The sequence below is a fragment of the Megalops cyprinoides genome, chromosome 21 (genome assembly GCF_013368585.1).
Source record: "Megalops cyprinoides isolate fMegCyp1 chromosome 21, fMegCyp1.pri, whole genome shotgun sequence".
NCBI classification, from domain to species: Eukaryota; Metazoa; Chordata; class Actinopteri; order Elopiformes; family Megalopidae; genus Megalops; species Megalops cyprinoides.
In genome coordinates, this window is record NC_050603.1 from 24,507,220 (window position 1) to 24,533,191 (window position 25,972).

The window sequence follows — 25,972 nt, forward strand, 5'->3', positions numbered from 1 at the left end:
TCAAGCCATTCCAAATAGGTAACGTTAACATAGACCAATTGCAGTAAACTTTATGCTATGTTCTTTTAGATGACGTGCCTTCACGATATTTGTCTCCACATAGGCTATAGGGAATTTCACTCTGGAAACGATTGCCTGAAGTAGTTTGGAAATTGTTGTAAATGCTGTGTGAATGTCGTTCTTCTACATCAAAAGCATAAAATTAAAGAGCGAACAGCAGCTATTGGCAACGTAGGTGGCACAGTGTGGTTTCCTTTGTATTTTTGTATTTGTTTTGAAGCCACGATGCAACCGCAGAAACTAAGGAAAAGAAAAAGAAGACCAAAGCGGCCAGTTCCCAAGAACATTCAAGTAAGCGGCCGGAAAGGTAAGTTACGTTTTGACAACTTTTGCGGTGTTGAAAATGCGTATGTGGCTGCCAGAAGGCACCCGTTGTGGAAGGCCTGTATGATGTAAAGCTAAATTCGAAAAGCCGCAGTGAGAAAGTTGACAGTTTACGTGTTATGTTTTCTTTTTGCCGCCTCGACATTTTCTTGACCCACTCAACAGGTCACAGTTAGATGGATAGTTTAGTAGTAACCTTTGGTTTTGAAATGAACATGCAGTGACGAAGTTTCCGTTTGAATAACTCAATGACGTATCACCATTTCTGCAATCCAGTCAATAAGTATTCAATTATTATTACGCTAATTAAACACACGCATTAGTTATGCTATAACAACTGATCTTAAACACAAATCTAGCTCACTGCCACAACACTTAATTGAATTATTTACTCATTTACTACCACAACAGGACAGGAATTCCAAATATGTCGCATTTAAATACGGACAATTACTAGAATAATGGCATATAAATCAATTAGTGCAACACTCAAGCAATCGCAAAAAGGCATATGAGTGAACTAGGGCTGCCCCCGACTAAAGATTTTCCTAGTCGACCAGTAGTCGTTAGTTCAAGCCATTAGTCGACTAGTCGTCGCACGTTTATTATATTAATTTAATTATTTAAATATACATTGATTATGTTTTAGGTCATCAGAAAATGGTTTGAGTTCCAGGGCTGGGGAAGAATGTTATAAGTAGCATTGTTAACGCTACATTACAGAGAAATACAAAACCGTTATAATGAGCCTTTAAAATATAAATTTTACAAGCACAGACACGAAGCCGCCTGTTACCGCTTTTGCCGTTAGCATTGTCGTTAATGATTCTGAATGTGTCGGAACAACCGGCAAGGAGACTGAACATTTTGTTAACGTATGAACTTGTAACACCAACACAAAAATTATAAAGCAAATGATAAATAAAAAACAGAACATGAAGTTAAACATGCAGTAGGCGAGGTAATTTATAGCTTCCCCAGTCCCCACGAACGCTTGGATAAGCCTAATAGCGCATATGACAATAAATTTATTTAGCTGCATATAGCCTTAACTTTGCAATTCGTTGATGTTAATTAGGCCATTGATTATTTAGCATAGTGGAATAACCCTTTCCCGCGTAGGCCTACGGTCACGCCGGTGTGATTAGTTTCTAGCGCGTATGCTAAAACCGGTGTGATTAGAACACTAGATTGGAAAAAAGCTAGCTAATTTTAGCTTTGAGGAAACAGCGATTTAACATTAAAAAAAATATCGCAAATGCTAAATGAAAACTATGATCAGCTTAATAACGCTAACGAAAAATAGACAAACTAATTTTCGTTGTGATCAACAACTCACATGTGTGTTCTATCAATACCAGGTGCTATTTTGTCCAAATGTGGAACGACTTCGGTATAGTAACGTTGAACTGTAGAGGGACGAAAGAAACAACTGTTATAATGACTCCTGACAGTTAAACCGGAGTTGCTTCTAAACTGAAAAACTTTGACATGGCAAACGTCAGGATGTGTTAAAGTATTAATTAATCTGTCAGATGATCATGACTATGACCCATGAAACAATAGACAGAACTTGTCCTTCAAAAACTTACCGCTTGAGTGAATGTACTTTCCGTGATCGAAAACAGCTTCTCGGGTATAACTCCGCGAAAGTATGATGAAGTATCCACGCGATTTTTCGGGGTTCTGGTAAATGTTGCATGCTGTACATGCTGACGCAGTCAGGCATATTAGTCTTGTATGGGCTCGGAGAAAATCGCCGTGTTACTTTTGTCACGTGTTACTTTCGTACCGGCTCTCCCCTACGTTTCAGATGATAAGTCATGTTTGAGGTAGACCAGTGTTTCTCAACCCTCTCCTGGAGGGCCCCCTGCCCTGCATGTTTTAGATCTCTCCCTGCTCCAACACAGCTGATTCAAATGATCAGTTTGTTATTAAGCAGTTGTTCATTGAATCAGCTGTGTTGGAGCAGGGAGAGATCTAAAACATGCAGGGCAGGGGGCCCTCCAGGAGAGGGTTGAGAAACGCTGAGGTAGACGAATGATAGGCGAATCTTTGAGAGTTTGTATGTCACCTTCTTGGGTCGTCCTTTACACACTGGAAATGATCCGACACTGGATGATTTCCTGCCTGACATTGATAACTTTTTAATGACAAGGCGCAGCTCCCGAATGGAGTTTGAGGGGTTTTTTTTCTGCGACTAACCGACTAATGAAAACTTGGTCGACTAAGACTCTTCCCATCAACTAACGTTTATTCAACTATTAGGGGGCAGCCCTAGAGTGAACTAAAGCAATATATATCTCAGGCGACAACATTTACGGCATAAATGTCAGCACACAACACTTGGCTCTACCACTCAAATGACTGTTGTTAATATGATGCTAAATTACAGTTCAGACCAGATTACCTCACACATGCTTACAATTCCACAGCAGCGCTCCTTTGTTGTTTCCAGTGATTTGGTACCCAAGTGTTCTCCAGCTGAGGGAGTGACTGGCAATAGCCATATTTCTAAAATAACAATAAAAGTGGTTCTCTGCTATGAGGTGGTTAATTCAGCCATCACGCCACCTCTCATGGTGATGTCACCACACCTGTCTAAAACTTCTGAAAACTTAAGGAACATAAAGTAACTGTGTGGTGGTTCTTTGCGACAGGTGCATTAATTGAATGTGTGACTCAGCCTTGCTGCAAAACCAATTATTGTAGATGCATGAATGACTAAAGCCAAGTGGTGGCAAGCTGTTTCAGCTGACTGATTCCTAAAAGGGTTACGGACATGAATCTGTCAACGTCCTTGGGTCTCCACAGCAAAACCCTTTGATTGCCTTGTATTAGTCATTAATGAGGCAGCTAACCTTGGATAAAAGTTCTAGTCTATGCTGTTGGCCCCCAGCCCCCCCCCGTTCTAGTGCCAGTTAGGGTCAGGTGTGATTAGACCCATTTCTCCACCTCTTGTATTAATTATTTTTTTTCCCACATTGGATTTCTTTTTTATATTTTACTGCAAAATAAATTCTTGTATTTCTTTGCCAATTATTTTCCTTAGGTTTGCACAGTCCTCGTCAGCCTCCAGCAAAGGACAGACTAATGCACGAGCCCCAGCAGAGAAGAACACTGTTGGAGAAGCCCAGCTGAATGCCTACATGATGTGTCCCAAGAAGGGCAACAAGAACTGTGTCACCATAGAGGATATTAAGCGTAGGTTTCAGTGCAATCAAGTCACCGGCTACATGGTTTCATCTGGTTTCATCTATTTTTTGATCTGAGTTTATGCTGTTGTAGTCCAGCACTCTTTCAGAAACCTTTTTATGAGGTGTGTTAGTCATTGCTACCTGCATGTACTCAAAACATGTTGGTTTTTAGGAATTATGGTGTACTTAGTCACTGCCTTTTCACTCATGGCCATAAACCACTATGGACTGATAAAAATCAAAACAAGAAGGATATATTTAATTCATTCCATAGTGTTTCTTTTTTGTGTTACAGGGTGATTTTTTTATCATGCCCTGGCGTCGTAATTCTTCAGACAAGTTGATTTTGGCACGTACATATGGCAGCTTGTTTTCACAGAATGTGCAATACGCACAGTATGTCATGTGAAACCACACAGGGTCTCCATACAGCTCCTCCTCGCTGCTGGGCGTTTAATGGTCCTCGTTGTTTATTTGACTTTTACTGCCTTCTGATTACTGACTGTTGCCTGGTCTTGTGTTGCAGAGGCCACGGTCCTGCTGCTACAGGAGGAGTCTGTCCCCATCCCTCTGTCCTTCCTGCACGTAATGAAGTATGCATGCTTCTGCGTGGGCATGGCCCCTTACTTCTCGCCATGTGGTGTTGATTGCAGGCCTTTTGTTCCTGCAGGCGCCCTGAGCTGGACACGTTTCTAGCCTCCCTCCTGCTATACATGTCCTGCTATTTTGAGAGAGAGACTCTGGAGAAGAAGACCACGCCCCATATGATGTAAGGCCAACATGACTGCTGAAGGAAGCGCCCTGGCTTTGAGATAAACAGGGTCTAGTGGCAAAATCATCACACAGAGTCATATTATATATGTCTTTTAAGTATTATTTTTACTTTATTATTATTATATTGTCACCATAACATTTAGTAAGAGTTATATTTTTTCTGAACATCCTGTAATTTCCATTCTTGTGCCACTGGGTCCCAGTGAAAAAGGATAAAATTTCTTCAGGAAGGTGAAGTACATGACCTCTATCTGTGCTCTAAATGCAGGATGTCAAAAATTTCCCATTAGGTGGCAGTGCTGATCAATTTTTCCCAGAAAATAGAAGGTTGCCCACTGTCCAATGTAAAATGCTGGGGCGATCATTTCAGCAACAATTGCCAACGATATTTCCTTAAAAGAATTGCCAGTGTGTCATGGCCTTAAGGAGTGAAAGGGCATGCATTTGGCTTCTGACCTGAGTCTCTGGCTGCCCCAGGGAACAGAGTCTGACGGAGCTGAAAATGCTGGCGGAAGCGCGTGCCAAAGTGGACCTGTCCCTGAAGCAGCTGGCCATCCACTACTCCACGCTGCTCCTAGAGGTGTCCCTGCCCTTGCTGTCTTCCCGCAGGTCAGTGCAGCTTCTGGTGGACAGGAGGACATGTGTTTGGAGCTGGGGAGGGACTGGTCTTGCTCTCATCATGGGTAAATAAATATGTGCTAGTTTTCACCATTAGGTCTGTGGCAGCTCTCTGTTTGTAACAGTTTTAGTCTTATGTTGTACTTATTTTGTGAAGCACTTATACACTGAAACAAACACAAACTTCTCATCTCAGCACTGTGTTTGGCACTGATAAATATTTGAATATGATGTCCTGTTTGCAGAAGTTTTCATGCCATATTATAGGATACACTTTTGTACTCACTCTTTGTAACTTGCTCTTAATAAGATCCTCTGCGAAATGAGGAAAATGTAATGTATGTAATACAGTGTGGAGCTGAATGGTAATTGTGGCCAGTGGATCAGCAGGGGGAAGTGGGGGCAAAGGGGAAAATATTAGAGGCAGTAGACCACTGAGGGTGTTGAAGGGGCACATGTGAGGGGCAGAAAGCGTGGAGAGGGGAGTGGTTGCTGGGGCTGAGACGGGGTCTAAAAAGTATGGGACAGAGAGGAGTCAAGTCACAGAAATGATTTTGAGTGATTATGATTGCATGAGGATGATATAATGAGCCAAAGTTGATATACTATTGTATCTGACCAGAAGTAATTTCTCTTAATTTACCACTGCATACCATTCTCATCCTACATTATCTCACCATTAGTGATGGATCCAAAGCACTTGGGCCAGCTCATGGCATTGCCCTGTTGTTAAAGCCAAATTGTAGCTACTGAGCCTGTCAGTGCCACATCTGAAATGCAGCTCCCCCATGCACTGGGAGCGTTCTCTCTGGGTGGAGATAGACAGTAGATGGATTTCAGAGGAGCAGAGATGTCACAGAGTGTGAAACCTCGTCTGCTCCCCGTGTCTCTTTCAGCTAGGTCCTCGGTGTTGTCATGTCCTTTGGGAGTGATATTGTCGCATATTTTCACCGCTCCCATCAGCTCTGATAATGAGCAAATGTGATCTCAAGGTGCCACAGAAGATATGTTAATTTCCAGATCTGCTCTCAGAAACTGCACATTTCCATGTACACACCTGTTGTTTTGTACTGACAGGGGAAAAGCGTCATCCACTAACAAGGACAGAGAGTTATTTGAGGTAAGTGAAGTTAAATTGAATTCAAAATTAATTTGAACTACTTTCCTCTTTGTTTAAGACACATCGCCCTTGAACTCCACTCATGGGGGTTGAAAGTTCTGTTTTTTTTCTAAAATAATATTTCTGTGTTTCTGTAAATCTGTAAATCTGTAAAAGTGTTTGGATCTATGAGTGGTAGGTAGGGGTTAACAAAGTGAGGCCACAGCATGACATACTGGTATAAACATAATGTAAGCCATACACTGTAAACCAATGTAAAACCAGTTTCCTGTTGGTTTCTTAAATGAATCAAAGACAGAGGTTAATGGATTAACCATAGTGAACGCTAATTTATAAACAACATAAAACCCTGCTACCCTTTAACTCCCTAAATCACAAAGTCAATATACATAAAAATATATCATAACAAAGGCACAAAACATAAACAACAAACAAAACTGAATGCAGTACAAGAAGGACATTCCACACAGTAATACAATACTTGAGGTAAATGACCAAAGCCCAGTTCCAGTTTCTGATCTATATTCATTTGCATAACCAAAACCAGGGCTGGTACTCAACAGAGTGTCAGATCCACATTCATGGTCAGGTTCACTGGCACATCTGACGAGCAACTCTGGTGCTTCTGCCCCATGGGAACTGTGGTCGTTTTACTTCTGAATGAGTAGTTCCTATGGCAAAATGGGTGCCATCTCTTGAAGAGAAACTTTGCAGACCCTCATAATGGCACTGTGTATATGCTAATATGAACCTGGGGTTCATTTTCTGACTTTTCCCAGCACACTTAAATTGTCACTTAAAGATCCAATCAGATAACCATAAGATAAATTATGGCTTATGTTCTCAGAGAACAAGGCAGGATATTATTACATAATTTCATCATTACATTGAAATTTCAGACAGGATTTATGGTGGAAATAGAGGTCCTTAGTGCTCAAGAGCAGGCTTGACACAATGATGGATTCACTCTGGACTGTAGGCGAAGTGAGAAGCCTATAGGGTCTGGTCTCATCATTAAACATCTTATATTGTCATGTTCAATAGTGTTAGGTGCTACTGTTGAGTTATTGACACTCTGAGGTGTTTCTTTTTATAGCAAGGGTGTTTCTGTCCCAGTGCCTCTATAGCTTCTTGTGCTACGCTGCATGGGTGACATTCAGCCGGAAGGATCTTCGGGGCATCCAGGAGGAGGTGGGCAGGCTTCTGTACTCGGACATCTTCAACCCTGCACGGAAGATCCGGGACAAGGAGAGGAAGGCCGTCCAGGCCCAGAAAGAGGGGGAGAAGGAGGGCAAAGAACCTCCCCCCACCGCCCCTGACGAAAGGTTCGGTCTGGAGCCAGCATGCTGACACCTTCAGCTTTTGATGAGGGCTCCTTTTAAGGAGCCTTTGCTCTGTTTCCGTCCACCTTGATCCTCCTTGGTCAGCTTCTCCCCACGTCCTCTTTCATCACTTCTGCTTTGCCTCCTGTGGGTTTGGGCTCTGAATGAAGGACACAATGTATTTAATGAGATCACACGGCATTGTGATGTTAAGGAGTCTGGTGTATGTTGAAAACTTTGTGCCTTGACAATGAGATCGACGTAGGTGTTGCTAATTATCTTTACACATTAGTGAGCTAGCTACCTAGTTTTTGTTTTCTTGTTTCCATGTTATCAAGCTAGCTAGTTAGCTAAGCAGACTTTGCTTTTACATATTAGCAAGCTAGCTACCTAGGTAATGTTTTCACAAGCTTAGGCTTTGTTTTTGCATGTTAGCTATAGCGAGCTATTTGAAACAGAGTCTCTCGCATGATTTTTGTCCAGTAACCGCAGAGGACCGATAAACCCTCTGCTCTCTTTGCCCCTGCCCCAGCGAGCCAGCACGGAGGCTGGACCTGAGCAAGGTGCTGACACAGCGCACCCCGCTGATGGAGGCCCTGCTACCACCTGTGGGGCAAGCTGCCTCGCAGCTGTCCAGCACTGCCCGGTCGCAGAATGACCCCATGATGCAGATCAGCCCCAAGGAGATCCTGCTGGACGAGCTCAATGCTCAGCTCGCCTCTCTCAGGTGACACCCCCGCACCTTCTCTGTCTGAGTAACAGAGCCACACACACCACATATACAATGTATCCACACCTTCCATTTTTAAAAATTTAGGCTGGCACCCGGTTTTATTGGGGGGGGGGGGGGTTAATAAACGAGTTTGTACCCCACATGTTTAAAGGTTTAATTTATTCCAGGTTTAGAGAGATGGATTGGAGAAATAAGCTGACTAAATGTAGCTGAGTGATAAACCATTTGACTACCCTCCAAAGCACTAGAACTCTGGTGAGATAGGTGAAGATCCGTTCTCCCCTCATGACTACCTCTCGGCCTCTCCTGCTCCCTTTCCATACCCTTCAGTTTTGGGATCTTGGGGAAGCCCCTGAGCCAGTTCAGCGGGCCCACCCTCCTGCCACAGGGGGTGGAGAGCAAGGACGAGGAAAAGGAGGATGAGGAGGAGAAAGACTCCGGTAACCGAACACAAAGCAGGAAGACCTCCGACGTGGACAAGCTCGGCGGGCCCAGCCGGGAGAACGCTGTCTCCAGAGCCACCACCGAGGGAGTGAGCTCGGACCCAGAGTGACCCAGGCCCCCTGACCCCCTGTATCCACGGGGGTTAGCCCACCATATGGGCCTAGCATGTCTAAGGGAGGATTATGAGGGGACTACGAGAGGACTGTCCCTATAATCGCTTCTTTAACTGGACATAGTTGTCATTTTCATTCTGGTCAGCCTTTTATGATTTACTTTATTTTTTTACTGTATACTTCTTATTCTTAGAATTTCAGCTTGATAAAACCTGTGAAGTTGTAAAAATGATTTACCACTTGGAGGTGCTGTTGTTCTAGGCAAAACATATCACAGTGAAGTTGTATGATGTGTCTATCATTCTGCCCTCAGCAAACTGGGTGGACTTAAACACCAAACAAAATAGAAAAGGCCAGTTTAGTGAACACTACTGCTGTGCCCAGAACTGTTATTGAAATGTTAATTATTTCTGGATGCAATATGTTTTCCTCAACAATGGTTGAACTTAAGATTGGAATGAAACTTTAATGTGTTTGTGGACTTTTCCACAAGCCTTTCCTGCAAATTTAATGTTCTGAAACTCGTATCACATACAAAAAACAGCAGGCCATTTTACATGATGATGTTCTGAGGCAGTGTGTGCTGGCTGGCAGTGCTGGAAAGTAAGGCTGAAGTCCTCCGCTGCTTGCTTGGCCTTCTGAGGTGCCGGCTGTAATTCTGTGCCTTTCCGATAAAGAGACCTGCAGTTGCATTTTTAAGCAATCTAGAAGAAGCAGCAGCATATCATCCAAAATAATCCAAGGTAACTGGATTAAATGTTTAGGGTTCCCACTCAAATCTGATTAATATGGTCCATAACTTTTCAATGACCTTGTAATGACAAATGCAAGATTTGCTATGATATTTTTTTCTATTTATTCACAAATACGGCCACTTTGAAGATGGAATTGCTGAGGGAAAAAACTTTATTTTTATAAATATTTTGTGTCCATGCAGACAACTCACTCATGCATGTTCTGAGCAGTGAATACCAGTCAGCAATGACTGTAAGTAGTAGGCACATTTCACTAGCGATAAAAGAAACAAAGATTTAAGTTTATTTTCTAACATTTGGGCAATTTTCCAGGACTCATCTAAATGAAAATATTTTCATGGGTCGGTGATCCGCTCATGATTTAGTCAATGCTGTTTTCACAGATAGCCATCTTGAGATGGTTTATATTTTCACCAGCCTATATAAGATTGGCCACTCTATGTTGTGTGGCCACAGTTCAGCTCCAGACTGATCCTTAAACATATCTCTTAACCCTTTTCTCAACAATTACATTCACGCTACACACCAAAATACTCAGGGACTATTGAGTAAGTCCAGTCTGCAAAATGTAATGCATGTTGTACCAATTCCACAAATGTGCTCTTACAGCTGCACGCTATGGTTTACGGACATAGGGTTGTTGGGTAGGTTTTAATGGGATCTGGGCAGGAATTAATGAGTGTTTCGATTTTAATCAAGTGGTTAATTGAGCAGTATGAGTCCATTCTCCCCAATGATGTTAGATCTTTAATCATTCCTTGCCATCTGGAAAATGGCAAAAATGGAAGATAATATGTTTTTAAGAGAAATGCAATGAAATTACACAGACTGAAGGGAGTGGCCCCTAAATATAACCATTTAAATACACCTAATAAAAAAGAAAGGGATTTTCACCTTTATATATCATAATTATTCACAATATCATATTCCAAATATATTCATACCTTTAATAAACTGTAACAAAAAGTCACATGAAAAAAATGCACCAAATTGAATCATTATGGTCAAATTTATTCATACCCCTCCTATCAGTATGCAGTCAGTGCATCCTCCTGTGATTTTGATGGCGCTGGGTAGATGCTTCCTTTATGAGAACTTTTATGAGTTAGGTACTCACTTCACTCTCATTGGTTCTTTCTAATGGACTGCTTTCCTGAGTTCAAACTACAGGGGTGTGACTGGATTGAGATCTGTCTGCATTTACATCTGCAGATTACATACAAGCGTGCTGGGATTAGAAGATTTAATTCAGCCCCACAGGAAAATAGAGCTGTTTTGCTTTGGGACTGAATTACATCTTCAGTTTATTTCACTGAGGGGATGAGTTTCTTCTCAACATTATCTTCACCTTTTTAGAATCAAACAGACTACTCATGCACATGTCAGTAAAGCTCAAGGAGGAAACCGGAAGGTTCGGCTTCTTACTATTTTAAGTTACCTATTTATAACCAACTTAATAGCCCTGACACCATGCATCTTGTAGCCCAATATGATGCACTACACTAATGTTGCTTTTTACTGCACTCAACAGAGGAGAGAAATGGAGAAAAGCAGAACCAGCATAATTCTTTTAGCTCGTACAACATCAACAAACACAAAGCTCATATTATCTTTCGATTCATCACAAAAAAGTGAGCCCACAATCCTTTGTACTTATCTTAACATGGCTGTAAACAAACTGTAAACAACCTTTTGGTAGTTGTGGCTAACATATGCCACAATTTAAATACGGTGGGAGTCCAGTTGAAGCTCCCTTCTAAGCAGACAGAGCATTTTAAAGAAGCCTTAACAGAATTTTTTTTTATACAGTCTTATTTGGACTTACTTACTTACTTACTTATTTGGATGGTGCGAATAAATTTATTCTGGACGTTATTTGTAAAATGTTCCTTTGCTCTGTTTATTTTCAGAAGCATGCAGATTTTTACATGCTTTCATTTACTTCAACAAACAAAAAGCAAAAAGATTGTCCTTTTCCGGTGTGTTTGCTGTTAACACAAATTTCTGTCTCCATTTGTCAAAGGTATGAATTAATGATGGAGGCCACTGTGAGAGTGAGAGGCTGCGAGACACACAAAAACGCACAGGCACACACACACATTTACACATTTCTGAGTTATCCAGTGGAGAAACGGGAATAGTGGACTGTGGCTCCTATTGATTGAGAAGGTGTGCAGTGCACTGGGGACAGATGTCACTCCTGGGAGCCCACCCCGCAGGCGCGGTTTCAGCACTGCTGTCCGTCTCACAGGGGATTTATTGACTGCAGTTTCTGGCTGCGGCATAAGCTTGTAATAAACTGAAGATCTGCCTCCCCCACCCCTAACCCCCCCCCCCCCCCCATTAAAGCTTAATGTGAAGAAAACACCTGCAATAAACAACACCAGCAGCTGCCAGCGAATCTCCCTTAATGATGGAACACAGCACTAAAGCTCCAAGCATGTAAACTATCGCTATGAAGACCAGATCATTCTTTAGCTGTGATCTGCTTTGGAGGGCTCTGTTAGCTTTGAAATGGCAGCCCTGTGCATCAGGTTGAAATTTTTTTCTTCAGCCACAGCTGAAAGTGGGTACCAACTGACTGTGGAGTATGTGACATAGTGAGAGCAGCCTGCCCTTTGTGGGCCTTGTGTGTAAGCAGATGGGATTGAAATGAGGGAATTTTGGGATTTGGGAATGAAATGAGGACCCTAGGCTTGTATGTAAGCCATGGGGTCTGGATCTTCCTGGTAACACCCTTCAAATACACATCTTTGCACCTATACAGTTCTCAATGCCCCATGACACACCTCATCATAATAATCACAGGGGATCACTCAGAAACAGCACTGCTGGTGGGTAATCGAATGAAAGACAGAGGCAGTTTAACTGCTGGCCTACTCTAGGGTTATGTAAATCCATGTCTGGCCTCTGTTAACATGAGAAACCTCAAGATACTGGATTTTAAAACTTAAAGAACACTTGGGTCTGAGTTGCATTAGATAAGAGGATTGGTCCTTTAGTACACTGGGATTCTGCAACATTTTTTGCCCTCTTTGTGATTCTGTTGCAAGTATGAAGAAGAGGTTGTGAAGTTGAGCAAGCTATGTTTTTAAGCATCGATTCACTACAGTGTTGCCCAATTGTTTTTGTCTTTTAAACAACAAACTCAGAACAAGATAATACAACTTTTAGAGCAGCTATTAGGTGTTTAAATGGTTTTGTGATGTCAAGTCAGCAACAGGTATCCCAATTCAAATCCTGGAAGTTCAAATCTTCATTTTCTTCAACTGGGAAATGGCATATGTATGTGTTTCTCCCTAAAATCCTCTGATCTCGTCTTGCCATCATTCATTCAGTATTGCCAGGGGCATCTGAATCTCTGGCGCCGCTGTTATTTAGTTACTTGAGCCTGTCACCAGAAACAAGACACTTCCTTGGAAAGATAAGGACCCAATGATGAAGCATGCAATGATGACGTGACGTGACACTAGCGGCGCTTGGGTGGCAGCCACCTCCAACTGGTCTGCAGAGGTGCCTTTCCCACCACTGCACATCGCGCTGCCACCTGCATCTGCTTTAACACCGCATGGTGTTCTGGGTCAAAGGTATACTATATGACTAAAAGTATGTGGACACCTGACCATCACACCTATATGAGCTTATTGGACATCCCGCTCCAAAACCATGGGCATTAATATGGAGTTGGCCCCCCCGCAGCTATAGCAGCCTCCACTCTTCTGGGAAGGCTTTCCACAAGATTTTACAGTGTGTCTGTGGGAATTTGTGCCCATTCAGCCAAAAGAGCATTTGTGAGGTCAGGCACTGATGTTGGATGAGAAGGCCTGGCTTGCAATCGGTGTCCTAATTCATCCCAAAGGTGTTCAATGGGGTTGAGGTCAGGGCTCTGTGCAGGCCACTGGAGTTCTTCCACACCAAACTCGTCAAACCATGTCTTTAAGGACGTTGCTTTGTGCACAGGGGCACAGTCATGCTGGAACAGGAAAGGGCCTTCCCCAAACTGTTGCCACAAAGTTGGAAGCATACAATTGTCTATAATGTCTTTGTATGCTGTAACATTAATGTTACCCTTCACTGGAACTAAGGGGCCTAGCCCAAACCCTGAAAAACAGCCCCAGACCATTATCCCTCCTCCACCAAACCTTACAGTACGCACTGTGCATTCCAGTAGGTAGCGCTCTCCTGGCATCCGCCAAACCCAGGTTTGTCTATCAGACTGCCAGATAGTGAACTGTGATTCATCACTCCAGAGAATGCGTTTCCACTGCTCCAGAGTCCAGTGGTGGCGTGCTTTGCACCGCTCCAGCCATTGCTTGGCATTATGCATAGTGATGTTGGGTTGTGTGCAGCTGCTTGGCCATGGAAACCCATTTCATGAAGCTCCCGATCCACAGTTCTTATGCTGATGTTGCAGCCAGAGACAGTTTGGAACTCTGTAGTGAGTGATTCAACAGAGGATAGGCTTTTTTTTACGTGCTACGCACTTCTGTTTGCGTGGTCTACCGCTTTGTGGCTGAGCTGTTGTTGCTCCGAGATGCTTCCACTTGACAATAATAGCACTTACAGTTGACCGGGGCAGATGTAGCAGGGCATAAATTTCGCGAACTGACTTGTGTCAAAGATGACATCCTATGACAGTGTCACGTTTAAAGTCACTGAGCTCTCCAATATGACCCATTCTACTTCCAAGGTTTGTCAAGGTTTGTCTATTGCATGGCTATGTGCTTGATTTTATGCACTTGTTAGCAATTGGTGTGGCTGAAGCACCTGAACTCAATAATTAGGAGGGGTGTGCACATACTTTTGGCCATATAGTGTACTCCGTCTAACCGCGCATTGGGCTTTAGGTGTGAAGTCTAGAAATAATACAGACAGGGGCCACCTGAGCTGGAGGCCAAACTGTCACAAGGGTCAGGGGCACGACTCGGTCACTGCAATGCCCCTGCACACCGAGCTGATCTCAAGTGGGGAATGGTCATGCAATGGCTTGCAGGGAAAGAGAGGGAATGAGGGTGTTATCAAGGAGGAGGAGTGGCAGAAGCAGCTTATCCCTCATCCTAATTGGCTGGGTAATCTGGCCGGCTGAGCATAGAGCTAAACCCACTCAACTGTTCGGGGAGGGGGGGGGGGGGGGGGGCAGCAGGAGGCGGGGTCAGGAGGGTCAGATTCTTTGCAGGACAACCCAGCATGGGATCAGTCCGGGGAGCCAGGAATCAAGGCCCAGCAGAGATTTAAGCAGCTGTCGTGAGCTCTAGAGGAAAAGATGCCCCTTCTCTGGAACAAGAGCAAGAAGGTAGTGAGGTTACCAGGTGAAAGGGGGTGCACTGGAAAATTAGGGCAAAGAGTGGATGTGTAAGAATGTGTTGACCATGAACTTCCAAAATGTGATAGGGGATACTAACAGTGAAAAGTGCAAACTTTTTTTTTTGTCAAAGTCACGTGCCCTTAAAATACTGAGGGTGATTATACAATCGGGTATCTACATGAGCACTCAAGGTAACTCAAACACTCATTAAGTTGCTTAATCAACCCAAGATGAAACGTTTAGTCCTCCAGAGAGCCCTATTACCCCCCTTTATGCTCTCTTTGTCCCTATCTGCAATATAGCCATAATATAATACCCATTAAGCAAGGCATGATTTACTGCCAATTACTATACACCCACACAACAAACTAACTCTGTGTTGCTGGTGACACCACCCCCCCGGCCACTAACCACCATTGTAGTTTGGCATATGTTCACAACTGCAGACTCCATTGTCCCCAGTTGGAATTTGTTGAAGTAGTTCTTGCAACATGTGCTGTCTTGATAATTGCACACACTGTAAGTACCGAGGCCTGTAATTACAATACGTATTTAGCATCAACGGGAGATGCTTGTGCCAGAACATTGACAAATACGCGTGTCTCAACAATGTTTAAAGACCATGATCTCTCAGTTTCACAAAACTGGGTGCAGTATTTCAAAGTGATCAATGCACATGATCATCAAACATCAACAGTACTACTGTTTGTACTACTCTAAGGCCCTACCTAGATGCTAGCCCCCCTGAGAACAACTCCTCAAAACAGTCAAAAACTCTAACTCCTGTTTTATTTAAGTCTCAGATATAGAACATCACAGAAGTCTTCAGATTCTGAGGCTAATGCTGAGGTTTGGTTTTTGTGCTGTGCTTAATGTGACATGAAACTAATACATTTCAACATACATATTTCCCAACATTTAAGACAGACATGACTTCTTACAATGCGTTTTTTAAATATCATGGACTTAAAATATTTTAAGTAAATATTAAACATACTGTCTCAGCATTTTACGTTTCAGACAAATAATAAATATTTAAATAATAAATATTTAAGAATGTTTTATTATTTAGCTATTATGTATTATTTAGCCCCTTTAGTTCATGGCCATTAACAGATCCTGAACGGTTTTCAGTTTTTGTATAACTATGCTTTCATCTTGCACAAAGCTCGCCAGTGTGCGATCTTGATTACGCACCTTGAACATTTGATGTTTCACTGTTGTGATGGGCTAAACCCAGAATAAGAGTAGCAAGACAGAAAAACAGTGGAACACAGCCACAGACCGGAAGGACCACTGTGGGGGCACTCTCAGTAGTAACAGATTAGACAGCAGCTGCAGATACTCTAATTTGCTTTCCTTTGTGGTGAAATTCGGCATATCATATTTGTAACTCTATAATTTCCACATTTAAAATAAAATGTGTCACCGCCTTCATTGAGTACAGGATTCGAGAGGACTTTTAAATCTCCATGTATATACCATTTCATGCATGACACAGTAAGTTAACAGATTTATGACGAGTAGTCATCGGTTGGGGGAGACACAATCCGCCGGTGGGAAGACGAGATAACCAGAAACTCAGTGTTGCTGCACACAGGATGCGTCCTACATGGTGACGCACAACTGTTGAAAAAAGTACATTGATCTTATGGATTTAGAGTCGCGAAAAGATCAAACAAATCAGAGGTAACCAGAATGATGCAGAGTACCTGGAAAATGAGGAAACTACAAAGGAAAGTGAAATGTTATCAAGAAAATAAAATCTTTACATGACAGCTTTCAAGACCACTATATTGTGGCTGACAAATGAGTCACTACCGCATATCAACATAAACAAAAATTAAAATGAGTGAGTTTAACAAAAACGTAAAAACATTAATGAGTTCATATATAACATTCAACGTATGGCCAAAACAGATCGAGAATACAATTAGGCCTAATGTACAATTCCAATAATATCGACCTTCGCTTTAATGACTAAAACGTATAGCATTCCCACGTAACTGTGCAACAAACTACCCCCACCCTGGGTTGGACGATGCTCCCATATGGCCAGACTATCTGTCAATCATTGTACAAGCTCCGACTCGTTTGTCCTGTTATTTCTCCACTCCTGTGCTTCACGTTGCACTCGAAGCTCTGCGCTGGGCGATGCGTGATATGGCTTCAAATTTCTAGTCTGTTATAACGGACCTGGTCCTCAGCAACAATAATACAGCACACAAGTGCAAGACGAAGCACGAAACAACAGAGCGGGACTGTCCGGCTCGATTGCTTATAGAAAGAGTCGAGGCCAGTGGGAAAACGGACACAAAAGTGTGCCCCTTTCTGCAAAAAAGTGCGCGGAGGAATAGTAAAAAGAGCAACACGTATCCGGTGGGATTCCGGAGAGAGAGATCGGAGTGGGAGCGCAGGGGGCGAGAGTAACCAACACAGACAAGTGGGAAACGAGACACGGAGAAAGGCTTTAGTGTGCGTTGAGGGAGTCGGTTTGGCATTTTGTTCGTACGATCACGCATTTGTCAAAGGAATAATGAGGAACATTTGGATAATCTTGACTCTCGGGATGGCGGCCTTTCTTTCAGGGGAAAGGGTAAGTTTCTGGAGAACGAATAATGCCGTTTTTACACGGAGTTAAGTCAGGCAAGCGAACTTCCTCGACAGATTAGTTGGCTACCGTAGCCGGTTTGATGTCAGCTAGCTACTATATCAGTTGTGCAGCACCGCTGTTGTAATAGTCGCAACTGAATGATATAAATTCAGTAATAGAAGCCTAATTTGGTTTCGGAATGTATGTAATGTTGAAGGGTAGCAGCCTTTATCTTGCAGTTGTTTAAACTAAAGAGTACCATTTTTCTGGAAATGCAGGCTACATCACGAATAGCCTATATTTTGATAGCTCCAGATTACAGTCTGCTTGCGAACAATAGGCTTGCAGTTTTAAGTTTAAATAGCACTACGTTGTAATTCCGATCTTGTGAATGCTGGGGTTTCATTACGTTGTAGTTTTGTAGTTTGAGGTTTGTGACAAAGTTTTAAACCTGTTTATGACTGATTTGTTTATCTTTGTCCCTTGTTCTGAAGGGTTTGTTTTGCTTCGATATTTGCGAACATTGCTATTGTATTACCGTTTGCTCAAGTTTTATGCATAAGAACACAATCATTTTCATGACTCATTTCATTTTCACATAGTGAAATGAAGAAAATCAAAATAATTGAAGAGAATCTGTTCAGATTGACCAGATATTCCGTTCTTATGAATAGGCTATTCTGTGCTCAGTGTCGACAGATCGAATGAAATCTGTCAAAGCTCGAGAGAAGTGGGTAAATAGTTGTTGAAGATCAAAACACTTAAGCAATTGTGGACGTTGAAGTTCTGATTTTCAATCCGAGACTGAAGTTGAAATGGAGCAAGTCTGCTGCACCAGACGCGGGTATGAAGGCACAGAGACCTATTGTTAACTAACAGGTCTTTGCAAAATAAAAGAGGACTCCCGATGCTGGCAAATCTTTCCTTTATTGTTGGCTACGGATCTACCATTAAGACTGCTTCAGTTTTTTTGCCCTAGCCTAACCTGTTTTCTCACTTTGATAGACTATTGATTCTAGCACCAGCAGCCAGCTTTCCGCTAGGTAACAATGGACACGTTTTAAATCATTTAAAACGACAAACAAACTCTAAAGTTTAACCACTTCAGCTGTTTTGAGAGTGTAAGCCGTCGTCTAATTATAACTGTGATGACTTTGAAGGCTTATTTTGTATGCCCACCCACAGACGAAACATACAAAAATAAAACAATAAATTATACTTTTGACCGATCATTTAACTGGAATACCATTAAAAGTATTAGTCTTTCAATGAGTCTTTATGTTTCTGTCGACATATTACAGTAATGTAGCTAAATAACATTAGATTAATTCAAATAAAAAATGTATGTCAGTTATTTATGTTTACGATTTTATATCGATTTTGTGTATTTGGGAATAATTCTTTTCGTGGTTAAGGCTTCATTTGTGGAGTCATGTTTACTGTAGGCAAACTTGCTTCACTTTACCGTAAGCAACAATGTGGAGAGTGGTTTTGTACTCGGTTCCATCCATCTGGGCAGCCGGGCGAACGTTTTTGATGCAGTATCAAAGCGAAGTTCATTTGTTTGTCTTAAATATTTACCGCGGGCCTAACATTAAAGTAAGTTGCAAGATGAAACGGCAACGTCCTCTACAGATGAAAATAGGATTTTACCTGAGGCACAGAAGGTCCGACTCTTTTAAAGACCATGCTAACAAGCTACAGTATGGCTGATGCGGTATGGCTGCCTTTAATGTTATCTACTCATTGTCACTTTTAAGATTGACTCACCTCTTAGGTCATGTTCTCATGCACGTTTACTTGGGACTAAGCACTGGCCTTCTTTGAATTCTGTGGAAGAAACGGGAAAAAGAGGATGGTTTAAAAGTTGGGATTGATCTTATCTTTTGCAGTATTTTTCTTACTTTTCCCATTAAATTTTATTAGTTTAAGATCTAAATATCTAAATATAATTTTGTGTTTCTCAGATCCACACAGCCCAGTAATTAAAGTAGCTAGATGGTAAAACATACATTAAGATGGGTGATATTGCAACACACAACAGTTATTCTGTATAGCTACCCAGATGGGAAAATAGTGACTGTCTTGACCGTCCATCCTCACATAGCTAGTTAGCTAATAACATTAAATGTGTTTTTTAGAGGAGGAGTAGACTAATTATTATGCCTTTGGGATGGGATTATAAAAATTGTGGGATTATAAACGTTTTTATGGAAATGTCAAATTGACATCTGATCCAGATATGAATGTATTCTGATTGGTTGAGTGACTTTCACTATGGGTATTTGTGGAAGAGGTTGCATTATGCTGTAGTGTATAGTAGTGTTTAGAGCTACATTAATGTGACATTTAAAAAAAAGGATTTTATTTATACTCAAAATTTGACGATTAGTTTCAGATGGCCATTGCAGGAATAAGTCACTATATCCTGCCTGTAGAAATCATGAGTAAACATGTTTTTCAAAAGTAAGGACAGATATTTGGCTGAAGGATCATTTGAAGTCCTGGAGCTGGACAGTTAAAGTAATACTCTTAAAGACAGTAAGCATCATAAAGAATTTCCTCAGAATTCAGGGAGCCCTAATATGACATAAAGGGTATGTAAAGATGGCAAATGTGGAACACCGGCCAGGATTCAATTCAAAGACACTGTCAGATTCAGCTTGGAATCAAGCATGTGAAAAGCAGTGTGCTCTCTGACAGAGAGTCATCCCTTGGCTTTCCCCACCACTGAAACACCATCCAATTAGCTGAGTCAAACAGCAGCCTTCTAATGAGTCATTGTTTTTGCATGAGGTCACCCTCGGAGTTGATCTTTTTATAGAACTGGGTTTGATGCCTTGACATTCCGTTGAATCCATCTGCTCAGCTCTCTTACAAGATGAAACCGTTATTCAAGTGCAGCAGAGCTCAGCATTTGGATGGAGATTTTAGCAATATTCCCCAGCTATGAGAGGGTACACAATAAATGTAAAGTGTGATTTTTTGAAAGTTGTTAAACAGGGTTTCCTAACAAGCTGTAGTTTCCGTTTGAGTGATTCCCCCTCCAATCTGCTTTGGTTATGTCTCAGTCTTCAGGAGCCCCGCCTCTTCATGTTTTAAGTGGGCTTTTACCCCTTGGCAAGAGCACTGGCTTTGACAGTTTTCAAACAGCCTAATAAATGCTGTCGTCTGCTGTGCTCACAATGGCAAAAAGACAAAAGAAACAGTGCTTTCATCTGTACAGTTTTAAGTAACCAGCTGGATGAAGAGGCCTCTGGTGTCTTTGCCTGGGAAGTGACTTTGCCCTTCTTCCCAGCCGCACCACAGCCCCCCCATAGTAGCACTGCGTCTCTGTCACACCTAAAGCCAATATGTGACATTGATTCTCAATACTGCCACCACTTTCAGCAGTATTGAAGCTCTTTTGCGGATCACCGCTGGGCAAATCTGCAGGTTAGTTATGCAGGGCGTCAAGTCAACATGGCCCATGTCTGTGCCCTGTGTTCCGGGGTAAAACAAAAGTGAGTGGCAAAAATGAGTCTTCCCTGACTGGTTTTTCAAGCAGTCTTATACCAGCTGCCACTTGTGAACGTTGCGGGCCGGCTGTTCGGGCTCTGGGTTGTTCTGCCGCGTTTCTCTGGCCTGTTTCTGATGGGAAGGGTGGATCTGCTCTGCTTTGTGTCTGACGTACTCAGCCTGTAATTTGCGTTGCGTTTTCATGTTAGGCGTGGGTGGTGAAACGAAGGCCATCTCTCCGAACAGGAGACACATTTAAGGTCTGAGCAGTCTCACTCTGAAGCCTCAAAGGAGCAGTGCTAAGCCACGTGTGGGAAGCCCACAGAGTGGGTTGAGGGTTTGAGCAGACAAAGTGGAGACGTTCCGCAAACACACCTTATCACACTGGATCAAAATACTGTTTGCTCTGCACTGAAGTCAGCCATTCTGAAGCGTGGTGCAGTTTCTGCTTGGACAGGAATGTGAAATGGCAGTTGATATAAAGATTTCTTTTCAATCTGTCCTTCTGATCTGAGTTTTCAGTAGTGAATACACACACACACACACACATTTTGTTAATGTCTGGTGTCTGCCGCCTTTCCTTCAAAAGGATTGCGCTGTTTTTCTTGAGTTTGTCCTGCAGTCTTTTAAGAGAAGGATCCTCCAGGAATGAAGGATCATGGGATAGGGACACACTGATCTCAGGTCTCTCGTACTTCCCTTTTCTCAAGTTCTTTATGTGAAAAAGCAACACTGCAGTGCAATGTGAACTGCAGTAGTAAACGTAGTCCTGGTCCCAGGACAGCTAAGGTTTGTCTGTGGTCTTTGTTTCACTCAAGCTGCATAGCCACATGCCTCAACTGATGTCCGTCCTTTATATAGGAATGAGTATTTAATAGACCTTGGACTGATCCCTTGACATGAATGGGCTATGGATAGAAAAATATGTTAATGTTAATGTAGATCTCATTTAGCAACTTGCTGAGAGTTGGCTTTTGGACCCACTGATAGATCTGTGACTTTTCAGTTGTGGTAATTGAGGACCTGTCTGAGCGTTCAAAGCTTTGTTTCTTTGGCAATCTTGCAGATACGGTTTGTTACATTAATATATTATGTTTCTTTTTAAAAATGTCCCTCTTACCTCAGTGTAACGTGGCTATTAAGCCTCCTCACGAGGTTGTGTGGTCCCAACCTGTTTGTGTTGCTGTCCCCTGTTTCTGTGAGGAAGCGAGCACACAACACAGGCTGGAGTGGGAGTCCATTTCTATGTACATCGGCCATAGATTATCCATTTAATGACAGGGGCAAACACAGGCCTACTGCACCAGAGGAGAGAAATTAGTTCAGAAACCTGCATTTTACAGTGCAACTTCATTATGTAAACTACTTCATTTAGTTTCTATAAGCTAATCAGTGTTGCTAATTATACTTTCTTACCACATGCTGTGTGCGTTACTTTTGTGAAAAAGATCCTGTGGCCAGGCGTAGAGTAGCAGGGAGGGCAGCAGCATGGTTGCAAAAGAGAACGTTTTACAAGCCGCGTATTGCTGATCTCATGTACGCAGTGTTCTTCAGAGTGGTGCCTGATTTGAATCACCGTTTCTCTTACTGTTTCTTTTGCCACGTACAATAATATAATTATTTAAAATTAATAATGTTATTGTAATGTAATCTAATATATTTGTTTTAGGCTTCTCTTGACTCTGTGGGTCAGCCTGTTGCAGTTTCTGCTAATGTGAGACACACATGCATGCTTGTGCACATTAGATACCACTGCATAATAATGCCTTGATAAAGGTTCATACCTGGCACTAAGCATCTCAGGTGTATAAGATTTTGCACCAGCTTGCACAGCACCTTTGCAACATTTTCCAGTATCGCTAATGCTATCATAACATTTTTGGTTAAATTTTATTTTGGATTTTTGTGCATCTCATAGACATATCTGGTGTGAAAATGATGTTGAGGCATTTAAATGCCATCCTCTAAGCCTTCTTTGGCCTGTGAATTAGCCTGTACAGCCAGCGTTCCCACTCTCTCTGGGTTTTTTCCGATGGTTACAGCCTTTGGGTTGTCTGGCACAGAGACGCTTTTGTTGCTGTTTGCTGTTATCAAAGGGCAGTAGGACCTGTGGCTGAATTGGCCTCTGAGAGAGGATAATGAGCCGAAGCTGTGTGATTGGGATTTGCTGCATTATTATCTGTTTTACAATGCATTGTGAGTGCTATTAAACAACATCCTCTTCAGAGCACAGTTCTTTTGCGTTTATTCCCTTTTCTCAGTTTTGTGTTCTAACAGCAGAAGAAATCAGTGCTTGTTTTCCCAGGCATCACTTTTTAGTCTTTGTGTCTTAATTTTAGGCTGCACACACAGCCAACACCTTTGGGCTTTGGTTCATGACTAGCTATGGGAAATCTGACTGCTATTGTCACCCAGTGCCTACCTGAATAAACTGTCGTCATTTTGATTGTGTGAATTCCCTGTGGAATATTTGTTTCAGATGTACCCTGAGGTGCTATAGTTATGCAGATGCAGCCTATTGTGCTTTTTCTGCATTCTCTCTGACGATCTTAGCCAATTCCAGTTCATGAGATTCTGATACAGCACAAATGTCCTGATTCCAGTTAGGCTGTCTAACAGCCTTCCGTAATTGTGTGCAGTGGATGGAGGCCAGTTTGAGAAGCATCATTTAATTTAATGTACCCCTGAATGCATAGAATGTGTTGGGTACTCTGAGAAACTGGATTGTCTGCGAGGGATAGTGCCGTGAATGGAATGTGTCCTGGCTGCTGGTAACCTGAGCAGTTTCTCTGCAATGAGTGTAAACCCCTCACACATGGGAGTAATTCGCTCCGAAGCACAGAATTCCCCAGCCCACCTTAGACTCTACTATTACTATTAATTTGCTCCAGCTCTGCCAAGCATTATGTAATCCTTAAAAGCCGGCACAGACATAGGCTCTGAGGACCCGCACTGAAGTAATGGCTTTCAGCTCTTGTTTTGTCATCAGCCGTGGAGTAGATTTGCCTGGGGTTTTTACCCTCAGTGGAGCGGCGGTTCGGAGTTACTGTCCGGTTTTTGGTTATGGAGCTGTTGCTCCCTCTGGACAGATAGAGGGAGTGAAAGAAAACTGGAAGGAGAAGACGAAACGTGAACACGCTGCACGCAGTCACTGCGTATGGAGGACTTTTATGTCTGCTGGACGCGTGTATGCAGATGCTTTTTGTGGGTCACTCTGGAGGAGCGTCTACTAAGTGATGATGATGACGACAATGAGTGTGTACATGAGGCAGGGGACCCTGCTGGATGAGTCCCTGAAGTGACATCACAGAACCATGGCTGGGACAGAGAGCCACGGCAACTGTCACATTGAGAAAAAAAAAATGTGTTCAATACCAGCCCTACACACATGTAGGTTGAACAAAATCCCCCCACTCAAAGAGGACTGAGTGGGAACCCCACGGCTCACAAATGGGCATCCTCTGGAAAAACTGGTCAGCACACAGCAGCACACAAGCCCATTCGTGATGTTTCAGTTTTTCCTTCTTTTAATTAGCTTAGCAAATGTAGAGTGTGCTGGGAGTGGCCACAGACCTGAGAGGACAGCACTGTGTTACAGTCTGCTTTCCACATTTACCCGTGCTGTAACCAGGCCTCACTTCCACTGCCGGGGGGGTGGAGAGCAGACGTTTGGCCCTGTCCACCGTTTTCATCTGTTGTTTATTGCGGGGAAAAAGTCCACGTGGGCCAGCCTGGCGAGAGGCATGATGGGAAATCCGTGTGCTGGTACGCATCTGCTGTGAGGGAGAGCCGGGAGCCAGAGATCGGAGCAGAGTCTTTGAAATGTGCTGCTTTTCTATTGCGTCTGTGTGTTTGTATCTTTGTGGCAGTGTTTGTATGTGTGTGTGCATGTGTGTGTGTTTCCCCTGCGACATATAAGTGAAACTCCAGAGCACTGATTGGCCAGCCCTTTGCTCTCTGTGTGAAAGCACACAGGGTGTACTTGGAGAAATCAGAGCCCCCAGTGATCCAGGCTGCTCGTGCTGTGCCTGGCGTTCTTATTGAGGATTGAGGCTGGAATGAGAAATAAACAGTGGAGGCAGTCATATACTGTATGTGAGTCTGTCAGGGACCAAGCCTATTTCCTCTGCACAGTAGCATTAGTCTTGATATCAACATGAATTTTTTGCATGATACGAAAATTTTGACATCCACTCTGGCAGAACATCTGGACGTGAAGAGCTACAGCACTCACCGTAAGGGATCCTCTCATAGGCAGAGCTCCCACCATTGCTGTTTTTCTGTTTTATCTCTCGTCTGGCCCCATAAAAGCAGCCCTTGTATTGTTACTACAGAACCTGGCTGTTTTTACTCAGTTATTTGTTTGGCAGATGCTTTCATTCAGAGTGAGGTACAAGGCTGTTGAGACACTTGGGATGCGTCTGAAGTCAGAAGGACTGGAAGAACAACAGAATAGGCAGAGGATGATAAACACTCTGAAAGGAAGGTATCTCATAGAATCTCAAGGTTTGGTCCCTACCTGGCAAGTTCAAGAAAGTCAAAACAGAATTCAGAGTGTTTGCTTATCAAGGACTTTGCATTTTATTTTGCTGCATCTTTAGAAATGTCACCCATAGACCCCGACCACCTGGTGATGGTGGTGATGAGTGAAAGGGATGTTATCACAGTGGATAGGTTGCCCTTCTTCTTTAATGACTAATCACTAAAGTGTGCTAATTTATTTAAGGCACCAAATATTTTGGTAGTAACTTGTTTCAGTTGTTTAATGGTAGAATGTCCTGGTTGAATTTAGGAGCAGGGAAATTATAGTCTCCAACCTGAGTAATGATGCATTCACTCTTTATTAGAGATCCAATAATCAGAAAGGACATTTATCAAAACATTTACGCATCAGTAACATCTGCCTAGCCTCTGTGGTCAGCTGTAACAAACAGGAATTACAGTCAGAACTTTGGAACAAATTCGTTTCTCTCCACTGCTGTTTTTCCAGATTTTTTAATGGATTTTGATGATAGAAATCAAAACTGCACATTCAGAATTGATTTAATCATTGGCACACAGTAGGCACAGCATATCGTTTCACTCTTCTATGCTGTATATTCTACTCTGAAACTCA

At 42.6% G+C, this 25,972-nt stretch overlaps 2 protein-coding genes across 2 annotated transcripts in view; both read left to right on the forward strand.

The window, feature by feature from the left end:
- The first annotated feature begins 303 nt into the window (after positions 1–303).
- Positions 304–8,701, forward strand: LOC118796411 (protein phosphatase 1 regulatory subunit 36). The gene is made up of 9 exons (XM_036555274.1): positions 304–367; positions 3,437–3,588; positions 4,108–4,174; positions 4,252–4,350; positions 4,833–4,964; positions 6,051–6,093; positions 7,210–7,418; positions 7,948–8,142; positions 8,479–8,701. The coding sequence occupies exons 2-9, from the start codon at positions 3,534–3,536 to the stop codon at positions 8,699–8,701; spliced, it is 1,023 nt and encodes a 340-aa protein (XP_036411167.1). The 5' UTR covers positions 304–367; positions 3,437–3,533.
- Positions 8,702–16,874: 8,173 nt separating this feature from the next.
- The window catches only part of sdc2 (syndecan 2), a 47,107-nt gene continuing 38,009 nt past the window's right edge, over positions 16,875–25,972 (forward strand). The window contains exon 1 of the mRNA XM_036515764.1: positions 16,875–17,361. Within this exon, the coding sequence (XP_036371657.1) occupies positions 17,302–17,361 (60 nt within the window). The 5' untranslated portion in view covers positions 16,875–17,301. The remainder of the gene's footprint in view (positions 17,362–25,972) is intronic.

Coding starts and splice junctions, on each gene's coding strand:
- LOC118796411 (XM_036555274.1), top strand. CDS start 3,534: ATGATGTGTCCCAAGAAGGGCAACAAGAACTGTGTCACCATAGAGGAT. Junction 4,175..4,251: donor TCCTTCCTGCACGTAATGAA/GTATGCATGCTT, acceptor TTGTTCCTGCAG/GCGCCCTGAGCTGGACACGT. Junction 7,419..7,947: donor CCCACCGCCCCTGACGAAAG/GTTCGGTCTGGA, acceptor CCCCTGCCCCAG/CGAGCCAGCACGGAGGCTGG.